The 19516-nt window shown below is 41.9% G+C and overlaps 1 protein-coding gene across 2 annotated transcripts in view; it reads left to right on the top strand.

The window, feature by feature from the left end:
* DICER1 (dicer 1, ribonuclease III) overlaps window positions 1-19516 on the top strand; it is a 254492-nt gene that overhangs the window by 191087 nt on the left and 43889 nt on the right. Inside the window, exons 19-24 of one of the 2 annotated variants that reach the window (XM_078785971.1) lie at window positions 7537-7719; window positions 7806-7911; window positions 10029-10204; window positions 10298-11216; window positions 11695-11847; window positions 16548-16863. In XM_078785971.1, the coding sequence (XP_078642097.1) occupies window positions 7537-7719; window positions 7806-7911; window positions 10029-10204; window positions 10298-11216; window positions 11695-11847; window positions 16548-16863 (1853 nt within the window). Of the gene's footprint in view, window positions 1-7536; window positions 7720-7805; window positions 7912-10028; window positions 10205-10297; window positions 11217-11694; window positions 11848-16547; window positions 17545-19516 lie in introns of both variants that reach the window. The other variant, XM_078785966.1, reaches the window with a different exon arrangement.

The following is a 19516-nucleotide window of genomic DNA, read 5'->3' as shown; positions in this document are numbered from 1 at the left end:
CTTAAAAAATACGGCCTAGCACATTCATTCAAGGTGATGAGACAGATAGAAAAGAGGCGACAAGACTTACCGCGTACTTTCCACTGCATGCTGCAGTCCCACGTGTGGAGCTTGTCCTTGCCATCACAGGCGCGTGGAACATCAGGACAGCATAGAACAGACAGAGAACAAGACCCAGAGGGAGAGAGAGAACCTAGTGCAACTTGCTTGGGCTTTTATAACCCTGCGTGGGAAGGGGCCTCAGACCACCTTTCTCCCACATGAGTCACATAGAGTTGTATGCCCTTCTCCCACTTGTTCAAAAAAACGAAATCTCCCAATTCAAAATTCATTAAACTATTTGCAGTGGTCAATAGCTCTGAAGAGGGACATTTCATCCTTTATTAAAGTTTGCCTCTTCCTGGCAGTTCTCCCAAATTATTGGTCAGGTGCCCACTGCCCATTGGCCATCACCACAATTGTTTTGTCCATGGTCCAGGCAACAAGGATGGCCGGCTGATAGGGGGGCGGGCAGGTTTTGCAAGTAACGGGTCTTCACAGACAGGATGGCCGGCTTCACCCTAATCTATCCTAACTAATCCCATCTCCTTCACCCTAGCCCTCAACCAACGTCTTCTGGATTTCAAAATAATTGAAATTGCATACACTAGGGCATGCCCGTACTATATATATATCTAAAATTATATCCCCCCCCTCTATTTACATGAAATGGTTTGGTCCAAAGCGAACGGCTTGCGAGTACGGTGACAATCCCCCCCCTCTATTTACATGAAATGGTTTGGTCCAAAGCGAACGGCTTGCGAGTACGGTGTTTTTTATCGGACCCGTGGAATTATAGATAGTAGTTTTAATTAGTTTTAAAACATAGTTTAACGGCAACATAGTTTGCCGACGGGAAATAAATGAATACGCTCTCAAATGTGCCATCCGAGGCAGAGTCTGTTCGCCACGTTCGGCACACGTGATAGCTCGCTGCTCTCTGATTGGTTGAATCGTTTTTTGGACATAGCTCGGTAACTACTTCTGCGATTAATTTAAAACCTTGAAAAGGCACATCCTCGGGTCCCCAGCAATATACCTGGCAAGTTTCAAGTATATCGGACCGGTAGTTGTCGAGAAACAGCGGTCACAGACAAACATACAAACAAACATACACACAGAGATTAGTGGAATTATAGATAGATTAATATTGTAAAATACTGTCACGTCTGAGGCTCCGTTAAACAGTATTCTCTGTGCCGGGATCTTTAATCTTGGGAAATGGCCAAGCGGTCTCTTATTGCATTGCATTAAATAAATTGTTCAACTTTACTGTTCCCCAATGATCATTCAAATGAGCCAAAATCGATGGCACACACACCAAAAGCAGATAGCTCAAACATGCTTTCTTATCTTTCAAATTTACTTTTCTTATAAATAAATGTACAGGGACGAGGGTAGACAAGACGCTATTAACAAATGGTATAAACCAAGCAAATCATTGGACACAGAGGTAGATTGGAATACGCACACTTGTACACAAGCATGAGAAATATAGCTCAAATCCTAACCCACTCCAGGTGCCACAAATCACACTTGTACAACAGGATAAGAATATAGGCGGGACTTCCCTTTGTCTAGGATGTACAGGGTGGACACAGGACTCGATGCAGCCCGCTTTGTAAACCAGGTGTGAGACCAGAGCCAGTGACGAAGCCTGTCCAAAGATGAAGTGAAACTGCCGTGATCAGTGCCAGCGACGAGTAAGCACCCAAGTAGCAGAACGTCAAACAGAGCACTATAAAAATCAGCCACAAGGAAAGACAGCGACGATCAACCCCTCCACCAGGCCTCATGGCCAGCCCCATTTTGTTATTTTCAAACAAGGCCTCCTGGTCTGCCCTCCGTCATCTCTGCAGGCCCTTCTTCCTCCTCCAAGCGAAGTGGCTCCTTCCCCTCTCCAAAGGTAGGGTGATACCAGCTTGGGTCAATCCCAAAACTTCTTCATAGCAAAACCACTATAATATCTGTCTCTCAAGCCCCTCCATGAATCTCTTGTTGTACACCGCACCTTTCCTATGCCATCTCCAGGTGCTGCATAACGTCATTGCCGGGCACCGAAGGGGGCTCGGCAATGACGCACGCTGAAAGGGAGTACTCAGTTTTCACTCTCGTTGTTTGTTTGTTTTCTTGTTTGTTTGTTTGTTTGTCTGGGTGATATCTCAGCCATCATTTGAGCTGGGAAGCTGAAATTTGGGCACAATAGTGAGTAAGTACTTTGTCAAAAACAGTATTTTTTGTTTTTTGATTAATCATTTAATTGATTAGTTACTTAATTATTATCGATTAATTAAGTACTTATTTATTTCCTTTCTCTTCTGGGCATTATTTCAGGCACCTTTTGAGTTAGGAAGCTGATATTTGGACATGCCAATAACCAAGTGATTTGGCTAAAGGATATTTTTGATTTACTGATTAATCAATTAATGGCTTAATTAATTATTTTTTTAAGTTACAGATTTGGATGAAATGTTGGTGGTTTATGTATTATATTAGCCAATTGATTTTTTTTTTTTAATGGTTATTATTTATTTATTTTCATTATTAGTCATTTATTTCTTTTCTTTCTCATCTGGGCAATATCTCAGGCACCATTTGAGCTAGGAAGCTGATATTTGGAAACGACAGTGACCAAGTGATGTGGCTATAAAGGATATTTTTGATTTATTGATAAATCAATTAAACGATTAATTTAGTTCTTGATTAATCAATGAATTATTTAATTTTTGATTAATGACTTATTTAATTAATTTCAAAAAGTTACAGCTTCAGATGAAGCACGAGTGGTTTAGGTATGCTATGAGCCAATTGATTCAGAAAATATTTTATGATGATCATTTATTGATTTTAATTATGCAATTAACCAATCAATTATTGTTTACCTCTGTCACCCAATACAGTCTCTATGAGCTGCACGGAGATATTGCCGGGCGCCGAAAGCTGAAGGCGCCCCGGCAATGCCGTACTGGAGGATATTTAATCATTTGGTATTGGGTCGGTGTGATTTGAATGTATCTGTACTTGTTTATCCTCTTTTCACCCAAAGCCTCCTCCTTCTCCTGGTCTCAGCTCTTCTCTTATTCCTGGACGGAGTCCTCTTCTGGCCGTCCCACCCATGGGGAGACCCCAATAAAAATAAATTCACATTAAGACTCCCTGCTCCACAGCACACTGTGCCACCATGGCTGGCACACAATGGCCAGAGAGATCACGATCGGCCTGGTAGCACACTTGACACGTGTGCCTCTGCCATGGGAAATCCTCCCCTAGCTCTGCCCACAAACAAGAGGTGTTTACACATACAAATTATTCTGTCAACCACCCTGTCGATAAATTACATATGCTGCCTCCTCACAGCTTCACGTGTTACAAACGACTTTCTCTGACAGGTCCCTGTTACATGGCAATCTAACCTATTCTAAATGCATGGACCATACATATTACACTTACGACAGTCTAGATATGGATCCCCCTTCCACAAAATAAAACAATTAATTTTTGTTACTTTAATAATAAAACATGATAATTATAACACCTTTTATTTTATCAGTGTGCAAATGTGACACAACACAACAACAACAGGCATTTTAAGGCCATTTTCCCTGCAAGAGCGGGGGTTAGCCTTGCAGTCCCCATGACAATCTTCTCCAAATTGTCATGGTTCTATTTTTGAGGCAATGTTTTTATGGCCGGATGCCCTTCCTGACGCCAACCCTTTGAGTCGCCTCTTACGACACGCAGGGATACGGTGTACCTATTCTAAACCGGGGTACACACCGGTAGTGTGCAAATGTGACAATAAAATGTTTATTTTCAAGGTGGTTTAAGACATCTGCACCGTACTAAACATGTCGAGGAAGTGAAAATGCTGATGTCATCGATGATGTGATTACTTTTTTAGGCCTCGGTTCCATCTTGGTTGCATCTTGAGCTTGGTCTTAACTTTTTTTCACAACAGCGGTGTGTGAGGAAGTCTTTATGCAGCAAGGCTGCCAGGGTTCTCACAGTTGATTTTTGAATTTTAATCAATGAGTTGTATTTTATTTCAATGCTTTTAAAGTGTGAGCTGTTATTCTCTTCTTCTTTTTTTTTTCATCTTTGTATCATATGGAATGATTTCCTCCAATTAAGAGGAAAGGATTTCTTTTTTTTTCCCCTCTCTCTCTCTTGTTTGTTTATCGTCTGGTATGTTGTGTCCAGGAGTTGTCCTGCTGCCTTACTGTCAGTTCATACCCTTTCACTAGCTCTTTCATGACCCTTGATCTTGTAGAGAAGAAAAGCCATGTCCTTTTAAATACATACAAGAAGATTCCTTGATCAGATGAGTGACAACAGATTGATGAGTGACAGACAGATGAGTGATGAGACAACAGAGAATAGATGAGTGACAATATGTGATAAAGAATGTAATGTAAGAATAGTGACAACAGATCATGAAACTATGAAAAACAAAAACCACTTCAGCAAACGATCATTACTTACTTCACCATTTCTGTTAACAAGGATTTCTGCAATGTACAAAGTGAAAATTAATTTGAAGGGCAGGGGCATGGTACACATACACTGAAAATGTGACATTGATAGAACGTCTCCCAAAATCCAGAATCACCGCTCACCTTCACTCATTTGTTCCTCTTCCCACCTGTGGAACCAACATCCACATTCTCTTCAATCTCATTCTTCCCTCCAGGTCTTCAAAAGAGCTGTTCACCACCATCTCAGATCATCCCTGATCCCAAACCATGATCTTTCTACCCTCGGTAAAACCCCCACCCCCAATACCTCTTCCTTTCAAATTTCCAGTTTTTCATGTCTGAGTGCTTCCTTCTGTATCCTTGTCCACCACATGCATCCTCCCCAACCCCTCATTCCTCCCCACACCCATTATTTGACAAAGTCTCCCTCTACTTTTCCTTCATCCCTGCTTGTTGGTGTTTCATCCCCACCCTCTCTTTCGCCCTCTTACCCTCTTTCTACTGTTCCTTATGTTGTTGCGTCCTGATACATTAATAATATAATAATAATTCATTTATTTTGTATAGCGCTTTTCCAGAAGCCCAAAGGCGCTTTGACAGAGTGGAAAACATAATGCATAACAATACATGAAAACAACAATTGCAAAAAGACAAGAATCAAGAAAACAAACAGCAGCGATATACGGCATATATATAAGACAATTATATGCCGGCATATACATTCATTGTTCTATCTCTTCCACGAACCATGACTCTGTACACAAAAAATATATTAATCCTTTTTAAAAAGCACATAAGAAAACCTCCATGATATGGATTGTAGCAAATATAGTTACAGCCCTTTATTAAGTTTGGAATTTTGTTTGGTTCAATTTTCCCACTAAGACTGACTTCATGCTCACCTAATCATCTTTACATGGTGTAAATTATGTTTTTGTTGGCTGCCTGGTATCTTTTGCTTTCAATCATGATGTCTTAACAAAGTCTGCTGATGGTAAAGATAAATTGAGGAAAACGTGTTGCCATCCTTTTTCTTTTCTGTTACCTACAGTGCCTTCAGAAAGTATTCACACCCCTTGACTTTTTTCAAAATTTGTTGTTACTGCCTGAATTTAAAATGGATTAAATTCAGATTTTTTTTGTCACTGATCTACAGATCTCACAGTTGATTTTTCATAATGTCAGTGGAATTTTTATTTTTAGAAATCTTACAAAAAATTAAAAATTAAAAGCTGAAATGTCTCAAGTCAGTAACTATTCAACCCCTTTGCTATGACACTCAAAATTGAGCTCAGGTGCATCAAATTTCCTTTGATCATCATTGGGACGTCTCTCCAACTTGATTGGAGTCAACCAATGGCCAAATAAATTGATTGCACATGATTTAGAAGGAAACACACCTTTCTATATAAGGTCCCACAGTTGCATGTCAGAGCAGAAACTCTACAATGAAGTCCAATAAACTGTCCATATAACTCCAAGATAGCATTGTGAGGAGGCATAGACCTGGGGAAGGGTATAAAGCAAGTTCTAGTGTGTTGAAAGTTCCCAGGAGCACAGTGAGCTCCATCATTAGGAAATGGAAAGATTATGGAACTACCCAGACTCTTCCTAGAGCTGGCCGTCCAAACAAACTGAGCAACCTGGCAAGAAGGACCTTCCTCAGAGAGGTGACCAAGAACTCAATGACCACTCTGACAGAACTACAGAGTTCCTTTGCTGAGATGGGAGAACCTGCCAGAGTGCCAGAAGGCAAGTCTCTGCAGCACTTCACAAATCCAGGCTTTATGGGAGTGTGGCCAGACAGAAGCTACTCCAGAGAAGAGGGCACATGACAGCATGCCTGGAGTTTGCAAAAAGGCACATGAAAGACTGAGAGCATGAGGCAAGATATTGTAGTCTGATCAGATGAAAATTGAACTCTGGCCTGAATGCAAAGCACCATGTTTGGTGGAAACAGAGCACAGCTCATCACTCATCTAACACCATCCCTTCCATGAAGCATGATGGTAGCAGCATCATGCTATGGGGAGGCTTTTCAGCGGCAGGGACTGGGAGACTTGTAAGGATAGAGGGACCAATGAATGGAGCCAAAATACAGGCAAATCCTTGAGGAGAACCTGCTTCAGAGTGTAAAAGACCTTAGACTGCAGCAAAGATTTACGTTCCAACATGGCAATGACCCCAAACATACAGCCAAAGCAACACGTGAAAGTAGATTGGCTTCGGAACAAGAAGGTGAATGTCCTTGAGTGGCCCAGCCAAAGCCCAGACTTGAATCCCATTGAGAATCAGTGGAAAGACTTGAAGATTGCTGGTCAATCCACCTTCCAAATTGACAGAGCTTGAGCAAATCTGCAAGGAAGAATGGGAAAAAATCCCCAAATCTAGATGTGCAAAGCTGATACAGACATACCAAAGAAGACGCGAAGCTGTAATCTCTGCCAAAGGCGCTTATACCAAGTATTGACTCAGAGGGTTGAATACTTATGTAAACGAGATATTTCTGTATTTCATTTTTAATTATTCTGTAACAAAAAATTCTAAAATAATAAATTCCACGTTGAAATTTTGGGGTATTTTATGTAGATCAGTGACAAAAAAAATCTTAATTGAATCCATCTTTAAATTCAGGCTGCAACACAACAAAATGTGAAGAAAGTCGAGGGTTGTGAATTCTTTCTGAAGGCACTTACATTACCATATGTTCTATTTGTAATAACACCACCATCACCAGCCACCTATTAATATAAGCTGAAGAGAATAATTATAAACACTAATCAATCAAGCATTGGAACTTTATCATAGCTAGGTTATATAAAAAATTACTTTTATTAAAATAAATAAATCAATTAAATTTTGAGCTGTTATGTTGAATTTCTTTGTTCCTTGCTTCTAAGTATTTTAATCAATTTAAATCAGTTTGCATCTTTATTTATTTATTCATTTTGTTTGTTTTGTGGTATCATGTTTTATTCCTTTTTAAAACCTTTTTTCTTTCTTTGTTGCGCTGTCCTCGCAGCTACAGGAATTTTGACCAGCCACATCGATTCTATGTTGCGGATGTGTACACAGAATTCACCCCACTGAGCCCATTTCCCTCACCTGAGTATTGCACATTTGCCGAGTATTACAAAACCAAGTACAACCTCGATCTTACCAACGTCACTCAGCCTCTTCTCGATGTGGATCATACATCATCACGGTGAGCAGTGAATCTGATTGCATGATTCTCTGTACATCTTGTGAGTGCTCAACATGACCTAACTAGGCCTTCCTGACTCTTTGAAGGCTTAATTTGCTGACTCCACGACATTTGAATCAGAAGGGTAAAGCTCTTCCTTTGAGTAGTGCCGAGAAACGCAAAGCAAAGTGGGTCAGCCTTCAGAACAAACAGGTGCTGTGCATTCTACACTTTTCAAATTGAGCTTTGACATTTTAAAATCAGACATTAACCTTTTAATTGTTCATTCCATTGCTTTCTGCAGCAATCAATAATCTGTTTTGTGCATGTTGAGGCTTTTGCAGTTCAGAATGTGAAACCAAACAATCAGCAAGTCACATTAAAAAGTCAATTTATAATAATAATAATAATAATAATTCATTTATTTTGTATAGTGCTTTTCCAGAAGCCCAAAGGCGCTTTGACAGAGTGGAAAACATAATGCATAACAATACATGAAAACAACAATTGCAAAAAGACAAGAATCAATAGGGAAATATTTAAAGCAAAAGGAGGGAGAAGGAGAAGAGATAGTCAGGGGTTAAATGCTGTGGGTTGAATGTTGAATGCAGTGTTGAACAGGAAGGTCTTTAGTGATGTTTTGAATGTGGTGAGTGAGGAGGAGTCTCTGATGGTGTGAGGTAGTGAGTTCCAGAGGGCGGGAGCAGCGATGGAGAAGGCCCTGTCCCCCCAGGATCTGAATTTGGTCCGGAAGGAGGGGGTCAGGAGGTTGGTACCAGCAGAGCGGAGGTTGCGGGTGGGAGTGTGTCTGGAGAGGAGGTCAGCCAGGTAGGATGGGGCCAGGTTATGGAGGGCTTTGTATGTCAAGAGGAGGATTTTGTACTGGATTCTCTGGGGGATGGGGAGCCAGTGAAGCTTGTAAAGGACGGGGGTGATGTGGTCACGGGTCCGGGAATGGGTGAGTAGACGGGCAGCGGAGTTCTGAATGTATTGGAGTTTATTGGTGATTTTTTAGGGTGAACCATAGAGGAGGCTATTGCAGTAGTCCAGACGGGAGGTGATGAAGGCGTGGATGAGGGTTTCTGCAGCCGTGGAGGAGAGGGATGAGCGGAGACGGGCAATGTTTTTCAGGTGAAAGAAGGCTGACTTTGTGATCTGTTTAGTGTATTTGTCGAAGGAAAGGGTTTGGTCAAAGATGACGCCAAGATTCCGGATGTGAGGGGAGGTGGATACTGGGATACCGTCGATGTTGAGGGCAAAGTTATGGGTGGATTTTGTGAGCGTTTTTGGGTCAATGATGATTATTTCAGATTTATCACAGTTAAGCTTGAGGAAGTTGATTTGAAGCCAGGATTTTATTTCAGTGATGCAGTTTGTCAGGATAGAGTGGGTGTCGGTGGAGAAGGACTTGGTGGAGATGAAAAGCTGGATGTCATCGCCGAAGCAGTGGAATTGGAGACCATGACGGCGGATTAAGTGACCGAGGGGGGACAGGTAAAGGATGAAGAGGAGGGGGCCAAGAACTGAACCTTGGGGGAGAGGAGCAGTGGGGGATTTGCAGTTATTGATGGAGATGAACTGGCGTCTGTCAGAGAGGTATGATTTAATCCAAGAGAGGGCAGTGCCAGTAACGTCAATCAACGTTAATCGTTAATCAATTTATCAGCATCAACCAACATTTTAGCCTTCTTAAGACGTTTGATCAAGGGGGGGGGGGGTCATGATATGATGTTTGGTCATTTTAATAGGGATAACATTTCGATTAAATTGGCTCCTTTTGTAAAACTAATTCTATAATTACCTTTCTCCTTCAAAAATGGGATCACAAATTGGTGAATTCCTGCCTTTTGTATGCAGTTGGGGAAAGGTATCAAAAATGGTCGGGCTTATGTGACCTACAGGGTGATTAGGCCTATTTTTGTTAATCCTAATAGTACGTATGTATGTATGTATGTGACCCGATGGTCTGTTTACATTGCAATATAAAATATACTGGGTAAAGGCTATTTATAACGATATATCAATATGTTATCACCCTAATGGTATATTTATATTGTATAAGCTGATTTAGTGCCTTGAAGTTTCAATGGATCAATAGCTAAAAGCGCACGCTCTCTTGGCTTTGCGTTAGAAAAAAAGAAAATTGAGCACTGCCACCCAGTTGATCTTTGTAACATAAATGGCTCGATGTACATATTTTAATTAAAAAAAGAACTGAATATTGTTATTGTCTTTGGTTTTATTATTGGTTTAATGATAGTGAATGAGTATATGAGGAATGTAGCAACATGCTCAGAGTTTCTATTCATGACAACATTTCTTGGTTATAGATTCTGGTACCGGAGCTGTGTGCCATCCACCCCATCCCAGCATCGATGTGGAGGAAAGCAGTGTGCCTCCCCAGCATTCTCTATCGTATCCACTGCCTTCTTACATCTGAGGAGCTGCGGTCTATCATTGCCGGGGAGACCGGTGTTGGCATGCTTACCCTCCCAGACTCCTGCCGGTATAAGAAAACATGAAAACATACCAGATTTTCTTTTCCATGCGTGGATTTGATCATTATGCAACCCTTCTGCTTTCTTTACTCAACTTTCAGGTATCCAAATCTGGATTTTGGCTGGAGGAAGTCTATCGATGTCAAAAAACCGAATGCTTGCTCCCCTGCTGTAGTGGAAAATGGCCCTTGTTTGGCGGAGAAAGTCAACCAGCTGTCTGAGCAACTCTGTGAGTTGCGAGCCAGCCAACCTCCTGTAATTCTGGAATGTCTCCAAGAAGGCAAGGAAGATGCAAAGAATAGAGACCAGCTTGCTCAAGGTAACCATGCTTCAGCTGCTCTGTTCACTGGGGATATGCACTTTGCCAATGGAGATGCAACAATTGCACTACATGCTGTCCAAGGCAATAGACTCGATCCCTGGACCAAGGATAAGTCATCAAAAGAGGAAGTAGAGGATGTTTTAAGAGGCACACTTGATAGTTTGCAACCTACCTCAAGCTCTACTGCATCTCCTACCACTGTGAACATCTATGCACCTTTGTCCATCGCGAAGGTTGGCAGGACCGAAATCTCCACGCTGTCTGTCGGTCAGCGGGAAGTTGCACTCTTGGGCATGCTCCCTAATACCATTAAGCAAGAGACTCAGAACATATGTACTGGCATAGCTACTGAAACAATAGTCACGCACTATTTACAGACTCCTGTTGCACTTGAGCAAACGTCATCAGTTTCACATTGTTTTGCAAATCCTCATTCATCTTCGACCTCCATTACTCAATTAATAGGCGAAATGAGTGGGCCAAAATCAAATGCTGGCCCAACACCCGGCCCGCTGATTGGTCCAAACCCCGGGTTGGTCCTGCAGGCCCTGACGCTATCAAACGCCAGCGATGGATTCAACTTAGAACGATTGGAAATGCTGGGTGACTCATTTCTCAAGTATGCCATCACTACCTACCTCTTCTGCACCTACACTGATGCACATGAAGGACGGCTGTCATACATGCGCAGCAAGAAGGTGCGACCCTGTTGAAAGGGCAAGCTTTTCTAGAAGCTGAAAAGCTGCCCTTTTTCACTACTCTCTCTCCTTCCCATCCCCACTTTGTGTTTCTTCCACTTCTATATTTCTACGCTAACCACATTTTCCACCCGCTCGCCATACTATACTTAGTGGTTTTCCACAACAAAGACAACTTAGCTCTGTCAAATATCAAAATTTATTATTATTATGTTGCTCTTGAGTAGCCAAACCGCAGCTACTTTCATTTGTAAGGATGGATTTGATTAATTCTGTATGTATAATAATTCAGTTTTTTTGTGCACTGTTTTGATTTCCTCGTTTTTCCTTTCGTTTTTTTGTGCACTCAGCGAGCCACAGGTTACGGATGATAACCTTCATGTCATAGTGGCAGATATGCAGATATGCCCCCCCCCCCCCCCCCCACGGTTTGTCATGTTGGGCAACTGCATTTTTCTTTGCGTGTGTTTTTGCACAGGTTAGCAACTGTAACTTGTATAGACTTGGAAAGAAAAAGGGACTCCCTAACCGCATGGTTGTATCCATATTTGACCCTCCTGTGAACTGGCTTCCTCCAGGCTATGTCGTAAACCAGGAGAAGTGCCAGAACACTGGAGTGAGCAATGATACGGTAAGACGTGTGTTTTTTTATGTTTTAATTGGTGTTTCAAATGGTGTAAGACATGTGTTTTTATGTTTTAATTGGTGTTTCAAATGGTGCTATACGAAATGTAGCAGAGTGCAACATAGTTCTTTAGGTGGTGTATAAACCAGATTCATACAATGAGAAATGCTTGGTATTTCATTTGCACACTTGCTTAATCCACTTGTCTTTCCCACCTCATTGTACCCCTCTCCTTTCCTATTCCATCTCCAGGTGCTGCATGATGTCATCACCGGGCACCAAAGGGAGCCCGGCGATGACATGCGCTGAAAGGGAGTACTCAGTTTTCACTCCGGTTGTTTCTTTCTTTCTTGTTTGTTTGTTTGTTTTTCTGGGTGATATCTCAGCTATCCTTTGAGCTTGTCAGCTGATATTTGGACACAAAAATAACCAAGTGATTTGGCTATAAAGGGTATTTTTGATTTGTTGATAAAAACATGAATCGATTTATTTATTTATTTATTTCCCTCCATCCCCCCCGATTATTTACTTCATTTCATTAATTTTCAAGAAGTTACCGATTGTGATTCTTCACCATTGGGTTAGATAGGGCCAAAATGATACATAGCAGGATATCAAAAAGTTGTCGACGGATTTGGATGAAACTTGGTGGACTGGTTTGGTGTCTGACAAGGACGATTCAATTCGATTTTGGTGAAGATCCGGATCTGGATCCGGCTAGTAAAAATTTTTAAGTGATTCTTCACCATTGGGAGATAGGGAGATAGGGCCAAAAACGATACATAGCAGGATATCTCAAAAAGTTGCGGATTGATTTGGACAAAACTTGGTGTGTGACAAGTTGATGTTGAGGTTGGGTGTGTAGAATTGGTGTAGTATAATGTTTAAGTGAATTCTTCAACTTTGGGAGATAAGGCCAAAAACGATGTCTAGCAGGATATCTCAAAAAATTGTGGACGGATGATTTTGATTAAATGTGATTCTGTATTGTGATTTTCTGGTCTACTCTGCGATACAACAACAACAACAACAACATGCATTTTAAGGCCATTTTCCCTGCTAGAGTGGGGGTTAGCCTTGCGGTCCCCATGACAATCTTCTCCATCTTGCCCTATTTTCTGCATCTCTCCTTGTTAACCCCCTTGCCCGCATTTCTTCTTCCACCATCTTTAGCCAAGTCTTTCTCGGTCTTCCCCGTCCTCTACTTCCTTCTACATTCATTTCCATCACTCTTCTCAACCAGTCACTTTCATCCTTCCTCAACACATGACCAAACCATCTCAACCTGTTCCTCTTCACAGCATCAATCACAGGCTCTATTCCCATCATTTTTCGCAATTCATCATTTGTCTTCCTCTCTCTCAACGATACTCCGCACATCCACCGAACCATTCACATTTCCACCCTTTCCAGCCTTCGTTGCTGCTCTACGTTCATTACCCATGTCTCACTCCCATAAATCATAACACTTCTCACACATGCAGCATACACCTTTCCCTTCAGCTTCAACGACACTCCCCTCCTCATCAGCATGCCACTCAGTTCCCGAAACTTCTTCCATGCACATCTCACTCCAGCAACCGTTGCCGAGTCTGATCCACCTTCTCCATTCAGCATGTCTCCGAGGTAGTAAAATGTTTTCACACCTTCCAGCTTCACGCCGTCTCCAAGATCCAACTCAACATTTCCTCCATCTGCAGCTCCCTCTGTGCACACCTTACATTGAATGTAGCTGCCACACTGGTTAATGACCCTCTCAGACCACTACATTTTTGATGAACCCACTCAGCGCACATTGTACATTGAATGGAGTTCACTCCGACACCCTTCCTGCGCACAGCACATGGCCACTTCCCAGTTCTTTCCACCTCACCACATGTTTTACCACTTGCCATCACCTTCGTCTTTCCGATATTCACCTTCAGACCTTTTGTCTCCATACATTCCTTCCACTTGTTCATCTTTTCCTTCAGTCCGTCCATACTTTCCGCAATCAACACCAGACCATCTGCATACAACAACTCCCACGGTAAACCCTCCTTTACGTTCTGAGCCAGCACCTCCATCATAGCTACAAATAGTAGTGGACTTAGTACCGACCCCTGATGCACTCCCACCTTCACCTCAAACTCACCACTGTTCCCGTCATTTGTCCTTACAGCTGTGCGCGCTCTTTTGTACATTGCCATCACTACTCTGATCAACCATTCCTCCACTCCTAACTTCCTCATTGCCCATGTCAATACTTTGTGTGGAACCCGATCGAATGCTTTCTCCAGATCAACAAACCCAAGAAACAACTTCTTCCTCTTCTCCATGTACTTCTCCTGCAACTGCCTCACAATAAAAAGCGCGGCTGTCGTTCCTCTTCCTGGCATAAATCCAAACTGCATTTCGTCGATCTTCACTTTCTGCCTTATCCTCCTCTCCAACACCCTTTCCAATACCTTCATTCCATGCTCCAATAACTTTATCGCTCGGTACGAGCCACACTCCAGAGGGTCACCTTTCCCCTTGTATAGAGGGACGAGGGTACTCAGTTCCCAATCCTTTGGAATGTGGCCTTCTTTCACCACCGAGCTAACCCCTGCTTTAGCGGGGAAAAATGGCCTCAAAACGATCATTCATTCATTCATTCTTTGTCATTGAATACCGCTCGCTCGTGAACCATCGTCGTCTCCTGACTTGTTTAAATTAAATTTCTCGGCAACTGTTGGTCCGATTGACACAAAATTTTACCATTTTACCAAGCCTCCCTCCGCTTGTAGAATTTTTTTATTCATAATTATGATGTCATAGTTTACGTGGTACAGACGCCATATTGGAAAAACGTTACACCTCTATCTCCCAAACCGCTCAATGCAAAAAATTGAAACATGGCTCATTGTCAAGTACTCCCAATGGGGAATTAGATATGTTCATGATGATGTCATTGGTGCCTTCGTTATGACGTAATAATTCGACAAGTACAATACTTCATCCGATCAGTATGAATTTTTTTTTTCTCTGCAACTGTTGGTCTGATGAACAATACATTTTCACCTTGGAAGCGCCTCCTCCTGTAGAAAATTTAAAGATAATTATGATTTAATAAGTCATGTTGTACAGGCGTCATCTTGGAAAAACTGAAAAAGGTTACACCTCCATATCTCCAAAACCGCTCCATGGAAAAATTTAAACATGGCCCATTGTAAAGAACTCTGCATGGGGAATAGGTGTTGTTAACGATGACCTAATTGGCTCTGAATTTGTCACGGTTGCGCATGCGAAAAGTGAGCTAATGTTTAAGCAGTGAAGGTGCTTTAATATTTGGCTATGTCCATCCTTCCATCCATCTATCATAAATGAAGAAAAACCTTTCGAACCCACAGTGTTTAATTCTAAAGGTTTATAAAGTGTAATTCTAGAGGGTTCTAAATGGTAATTTTTAAAAGTTCTAAAGGGTAATTCTTATGGGTTCGAAAGGGTATTTCGAAAGTGTTCTGAAGGGTAATTCCAATGGTTATAAAAGGTAATTATAATGAGGTTTAAAGGGTAATTATAATGGTTATAAAGGGTAATTATTTTCTAAAGGGCAATTCTAAAGGGTTTTAAAGGGTAATTCTAATGGTTATAAAGGGTAATTATAATGAGGTTTAAAGGGTAATTCTAATGGTTATAAAGGGTAATTATAATGAGGTTTAAAGGGTAATTCTAATGGTTATAAAGGGTAATTCTTTTCTAAAGGGTTCTAACATAAGCATTTGGAAGTCCTGTAACTTCCATGGATTGCACACATAATGCCAAACTGCACAGATGAAGGGCTTTAAATAAAACCTGGTAAAAGGATGTATAATGATGTAATAATGTGGATGGAAGCATAGTGGTTGACGTTGAAGAGTGCCATTCTTGTTTTATTTTCTTCACTTACGTGAATTATATGTCCATCAGTTTGTTTATAAGCATTGGAAAGTCAGGTGATAACCAACATTTTAAAAAATTAAATATTTAACTATTTTCTTTCATCTGTATTATGAGAACGTACCTTTGTTGGGCGGTGTGTGTTGGACTGCTGCTGCGATCGCTGTGAATAAAATATGCATTACTTCGTTTCCCTGCATGAGTTGTAATCAAAATATACTTTTATTTCCTCAAAACGGTAGCTTCATTTAATGACAGAAGACATGTTGTTCAATCTTCATTCAAGTGTACACCATAGGCCTGTGTAACTTTGATTAAGCCGACACAAAATGGCGGATTAAGACCCTCGAGGTGAATGCGGGCTGACCAAGGGTAAGCCTGTTTTTGGTTTTAATTTAATAAGTCTGTTAATTATCTTCAAATGGCGTTTTTAAATTTATCCAAACCCAAGTTTTCATTCATGCACTCCCTTGGAGTTCCCTTCGTATGCATGCAAAGTTTTGAGCCACTAGGTTTCATGTTTTTGGAGTTATGGATGAGACACTGACTGACTGACTGACTGACTGACTGACTGACACAAACTCACATTATATATATATATATATATCATGTATGTAAATGCAATCCAACATGCCTCTTCCTCCCTGGTGTGTTGCCCCTCTCACCCTTTTACCAGTGCAAATGTAATACATATTAATAAATGTCCCCAAAGCACTTATTTGGAAAATTCAAAAAAAATTCTAGAATCATTCATTTTTATTTATGCCATTTGTTAACGTTTTAAATGACTTGCTTTTTATGCCCAGGTGACAGGCAAATCACACAGTTGCCGAAATACTTCCAGTGATGATGACACTGATGATAGTGATGAGGAAAATGGTGGTGAAGATCCTGCGTTTTGTGAAGATCTATGGAAACCTCCTGTGCCGGATAACCCTGTTGGTGCTGGGTACTGTCCAGATGACGATTTTGACTATTATGACCCAGAACACATCCGCTTCATTGACAACATGCTCATGGGTGCAGGTACAATGGAGAATGGGCGCGTGTACTGGGGTGCCCATCGCAAGACGGGGAGTCGGAACCGGCAGGGAAGCAGAGATGGTGCGGGAAGAACATGGGGTAATTACAGCTCTTGGGATGCCATGTGCTACTTGGATCCAAACAAGGTGGAAGCTGAGGGTGATGAGGATTTTGTTGTTGGTGTGTGGAACCCTGTTGAAGAAGGTGTCATTGGTGCAGCAGGCTCATGCGCAGCTGGTCGCCCCTCCATCTCATATGATTTGCATACAGAGCAATGCATCGCTGATAAGAGTGTGGCTGATTGTGTTGAAGCATTGCTTGGTTGCTACCTCACAAGCTGTGGAGAACGTGCCGCACAACTGTTCCTTTGCTCGATTGGCCTGCAAGTTCTTCCTAAGCAGCCGCATATGGACTTGGTACCAAAAGATTTTGGAACTGAAACTCATAATCCAGAGACTTTGTCAAAAACCATCACTGTTGGACACTTTGCTGAAAATGATCATGTCGAAGACTGTCCATCCAGGCAACTGCAGCTTGGAAACGGTCTGAAAGAAATCGAGGTGGCAAAAGGACCTTTAAACGATTGTGGAAAGCACGAGTATGGTGTACTTGCAATCCCACCGCGGTGTACTTTTGAAAGGAAGGGAGCAGATTGTGTTCTTGCACGGCTGATCTCAGGATTTGATGGCTTTGAACACAGCCTTTGCTACGCATTTCGGAACAAGGGTTACCTGTTGCAGGCCTTCACTCATGCATCATTCTACTACAACACAATCACTGGTATCATTAACCAATATTCCATACTATATATGCATTATCTTCAATGTCTTTCTTTTTATTTATTTCCTTATTCTCATTTTTATGCCTCCGGCGACTTTGATTATGTCTTTGGGTTGTCCATCCGGCTGTCCGTGATTGGTTTTCGTTACCACGATAACTTGGTAACGGCTGAAGGGATCTTAGTCAAACTTGGTGCAGGTCTGTACAATGAGGTTAAGATGACTTGATTATATTTTGGGGTCACGAGGTCAATTGTCAGAGGTCATGTTAGGTAAAAATCCAGTTGCTGTAATAACCTGTGAACCAGTGATGGGATTCTCACCAAAGTTGGTACAATTATTATGTATTATGATGCAAAGATGAACTGATTCGATTTTGGGGTCAAGAGGTCAAAGGTCAAAGTCTTTAATGGGTTTATAACTTGAGAACGGCTGAAGGGATCTAATTCAAACTTGGTACAGGTATGTATGATGATGTAAAGATCAACTGATTACATTTTTGGGTCAAAGGTCATGTTAAGTAAAAATTATGTTGCCTCGCCAACTCGTGAACCAGTGATGGGATTTTGACCAAACTTGGTATAAGTATATATAATGCAAAGATTAACTGATTAGAGTTTTGGGGCAAGAGGTCAAAGGTCAGAGGTCAGAGGTCATGTTAAGTGAAATTTATGTTGCCGTGCCATCTTGTGAACAAGGGATGGGATTTTGAACAGATTTGGTATAAGGATATGTGATGCAAAGATTAACTGATTGGATTATGGCATCAAGACGTCAGAGGTCATGTCAGGCAACAATGTGATAACTTGAGAACAGCTGAAGGGATTTAAATCAAACTTGGTACAAGTATTATAATGATGTAATAATGTGGGCGGAGGCACATTGGTTGACGTCGTGACGTCGAAGAGTGTCATTGTAGTTTTCCTTTTTATTTTTCTTCCACCTTCTAATTCTTCCCTTTCGCACCCCCACTCCTTTGTGCCCTCTCTCATCTTACACTCTTACTTTCCTACCCCCGCTCTTCTCTTCACCACCCCATGACTTCCAGTCCTTGCTTCTGCCTCTTTCTGACGTCTTCTGCTTTTTACACTCCTCTTGCTCTTCTTGCACTACCTCTTCCATCATAACGCATGCTTCTTCCCATCCCTCGGTCCCCACCTCTTCCCGTCCCACATTCCCCACTTCTTCCCATTCCTTGCTCCCTGGCTCTTCCCATCCCCAGCCTCTTCCTTTCCCTCAGCTCCCACACCTTTCCCGTCCCTCGGCCCCCATCTCTTCCCATCTCTCCCTCCCCCCCCCCACCCCTTCCCCCATTTACTTCCCTTCCTCGTCCCTCGCGTCTCATCCCAGGCTTTCATCTTCACCCCCTCTGTCTCTTTTCTAATTCCTCCCCTCCCTATCTTTCTCCCAAACCCACTGCCCCTCTCCGCCTCCCACACATCTCCAACCTCTCCCCAAATATCACACTCCACTCTCACCTTCCCCCATACCCTCCCATATTGCCAAATGGTATATATAATATTCTGTAAAATAGTGCTAACAGGATGGCCTCGTGATGTGCACACTTGCCTCTAAACTGTCTAAACCATCTAGGTTTGAATCCTGACCCAGTGATAGTCTCCAACCAAAGTCTGTCATCCAGGTGTTTCGATGGTAGGGTGAATCATCAGTGTGTGTGCCTTCCCTCAGATGGATGTTAAACGGGTGTCTCGTCTACCGGCATTAGTTGGTGGACTTTAAGGATGCCATTGTGTCCTTTGTGAAGAGAAGGCGAGCTATCGCCAGCATCATTGCCAAATTCCAAATCCCTGCCCGAACTACTGCTTGGAGCGAGATGGCAAACCATCCCAGCATAATCCCAGTCCAAGAAACTGCTTCTGCAGAGCCAACACTCTGTAACGCAGAGTATTGTACATCGGGAATTCTGTAAACTAATGTAACTTTGTTCCCTCTCTTTTTTTTTTTTATTAATT

The sequence above is a fragment of the Myxine glutinosa genome, chromosome 1 (assembly GCF_964187855.1).
Source record: "Myxine glutinosa chromosome 1, kmMyxGlut1.1, whole genome shotgun sequence".
NCBI lineage: Eukaryota > Metazoa > Chordata > Myxini > Myxiniformes > Myxinidae > Myxine > Myxine glutinosa.
This window is presented reverse-complemented; position numbering and strand designations above follow the sequence as displayed.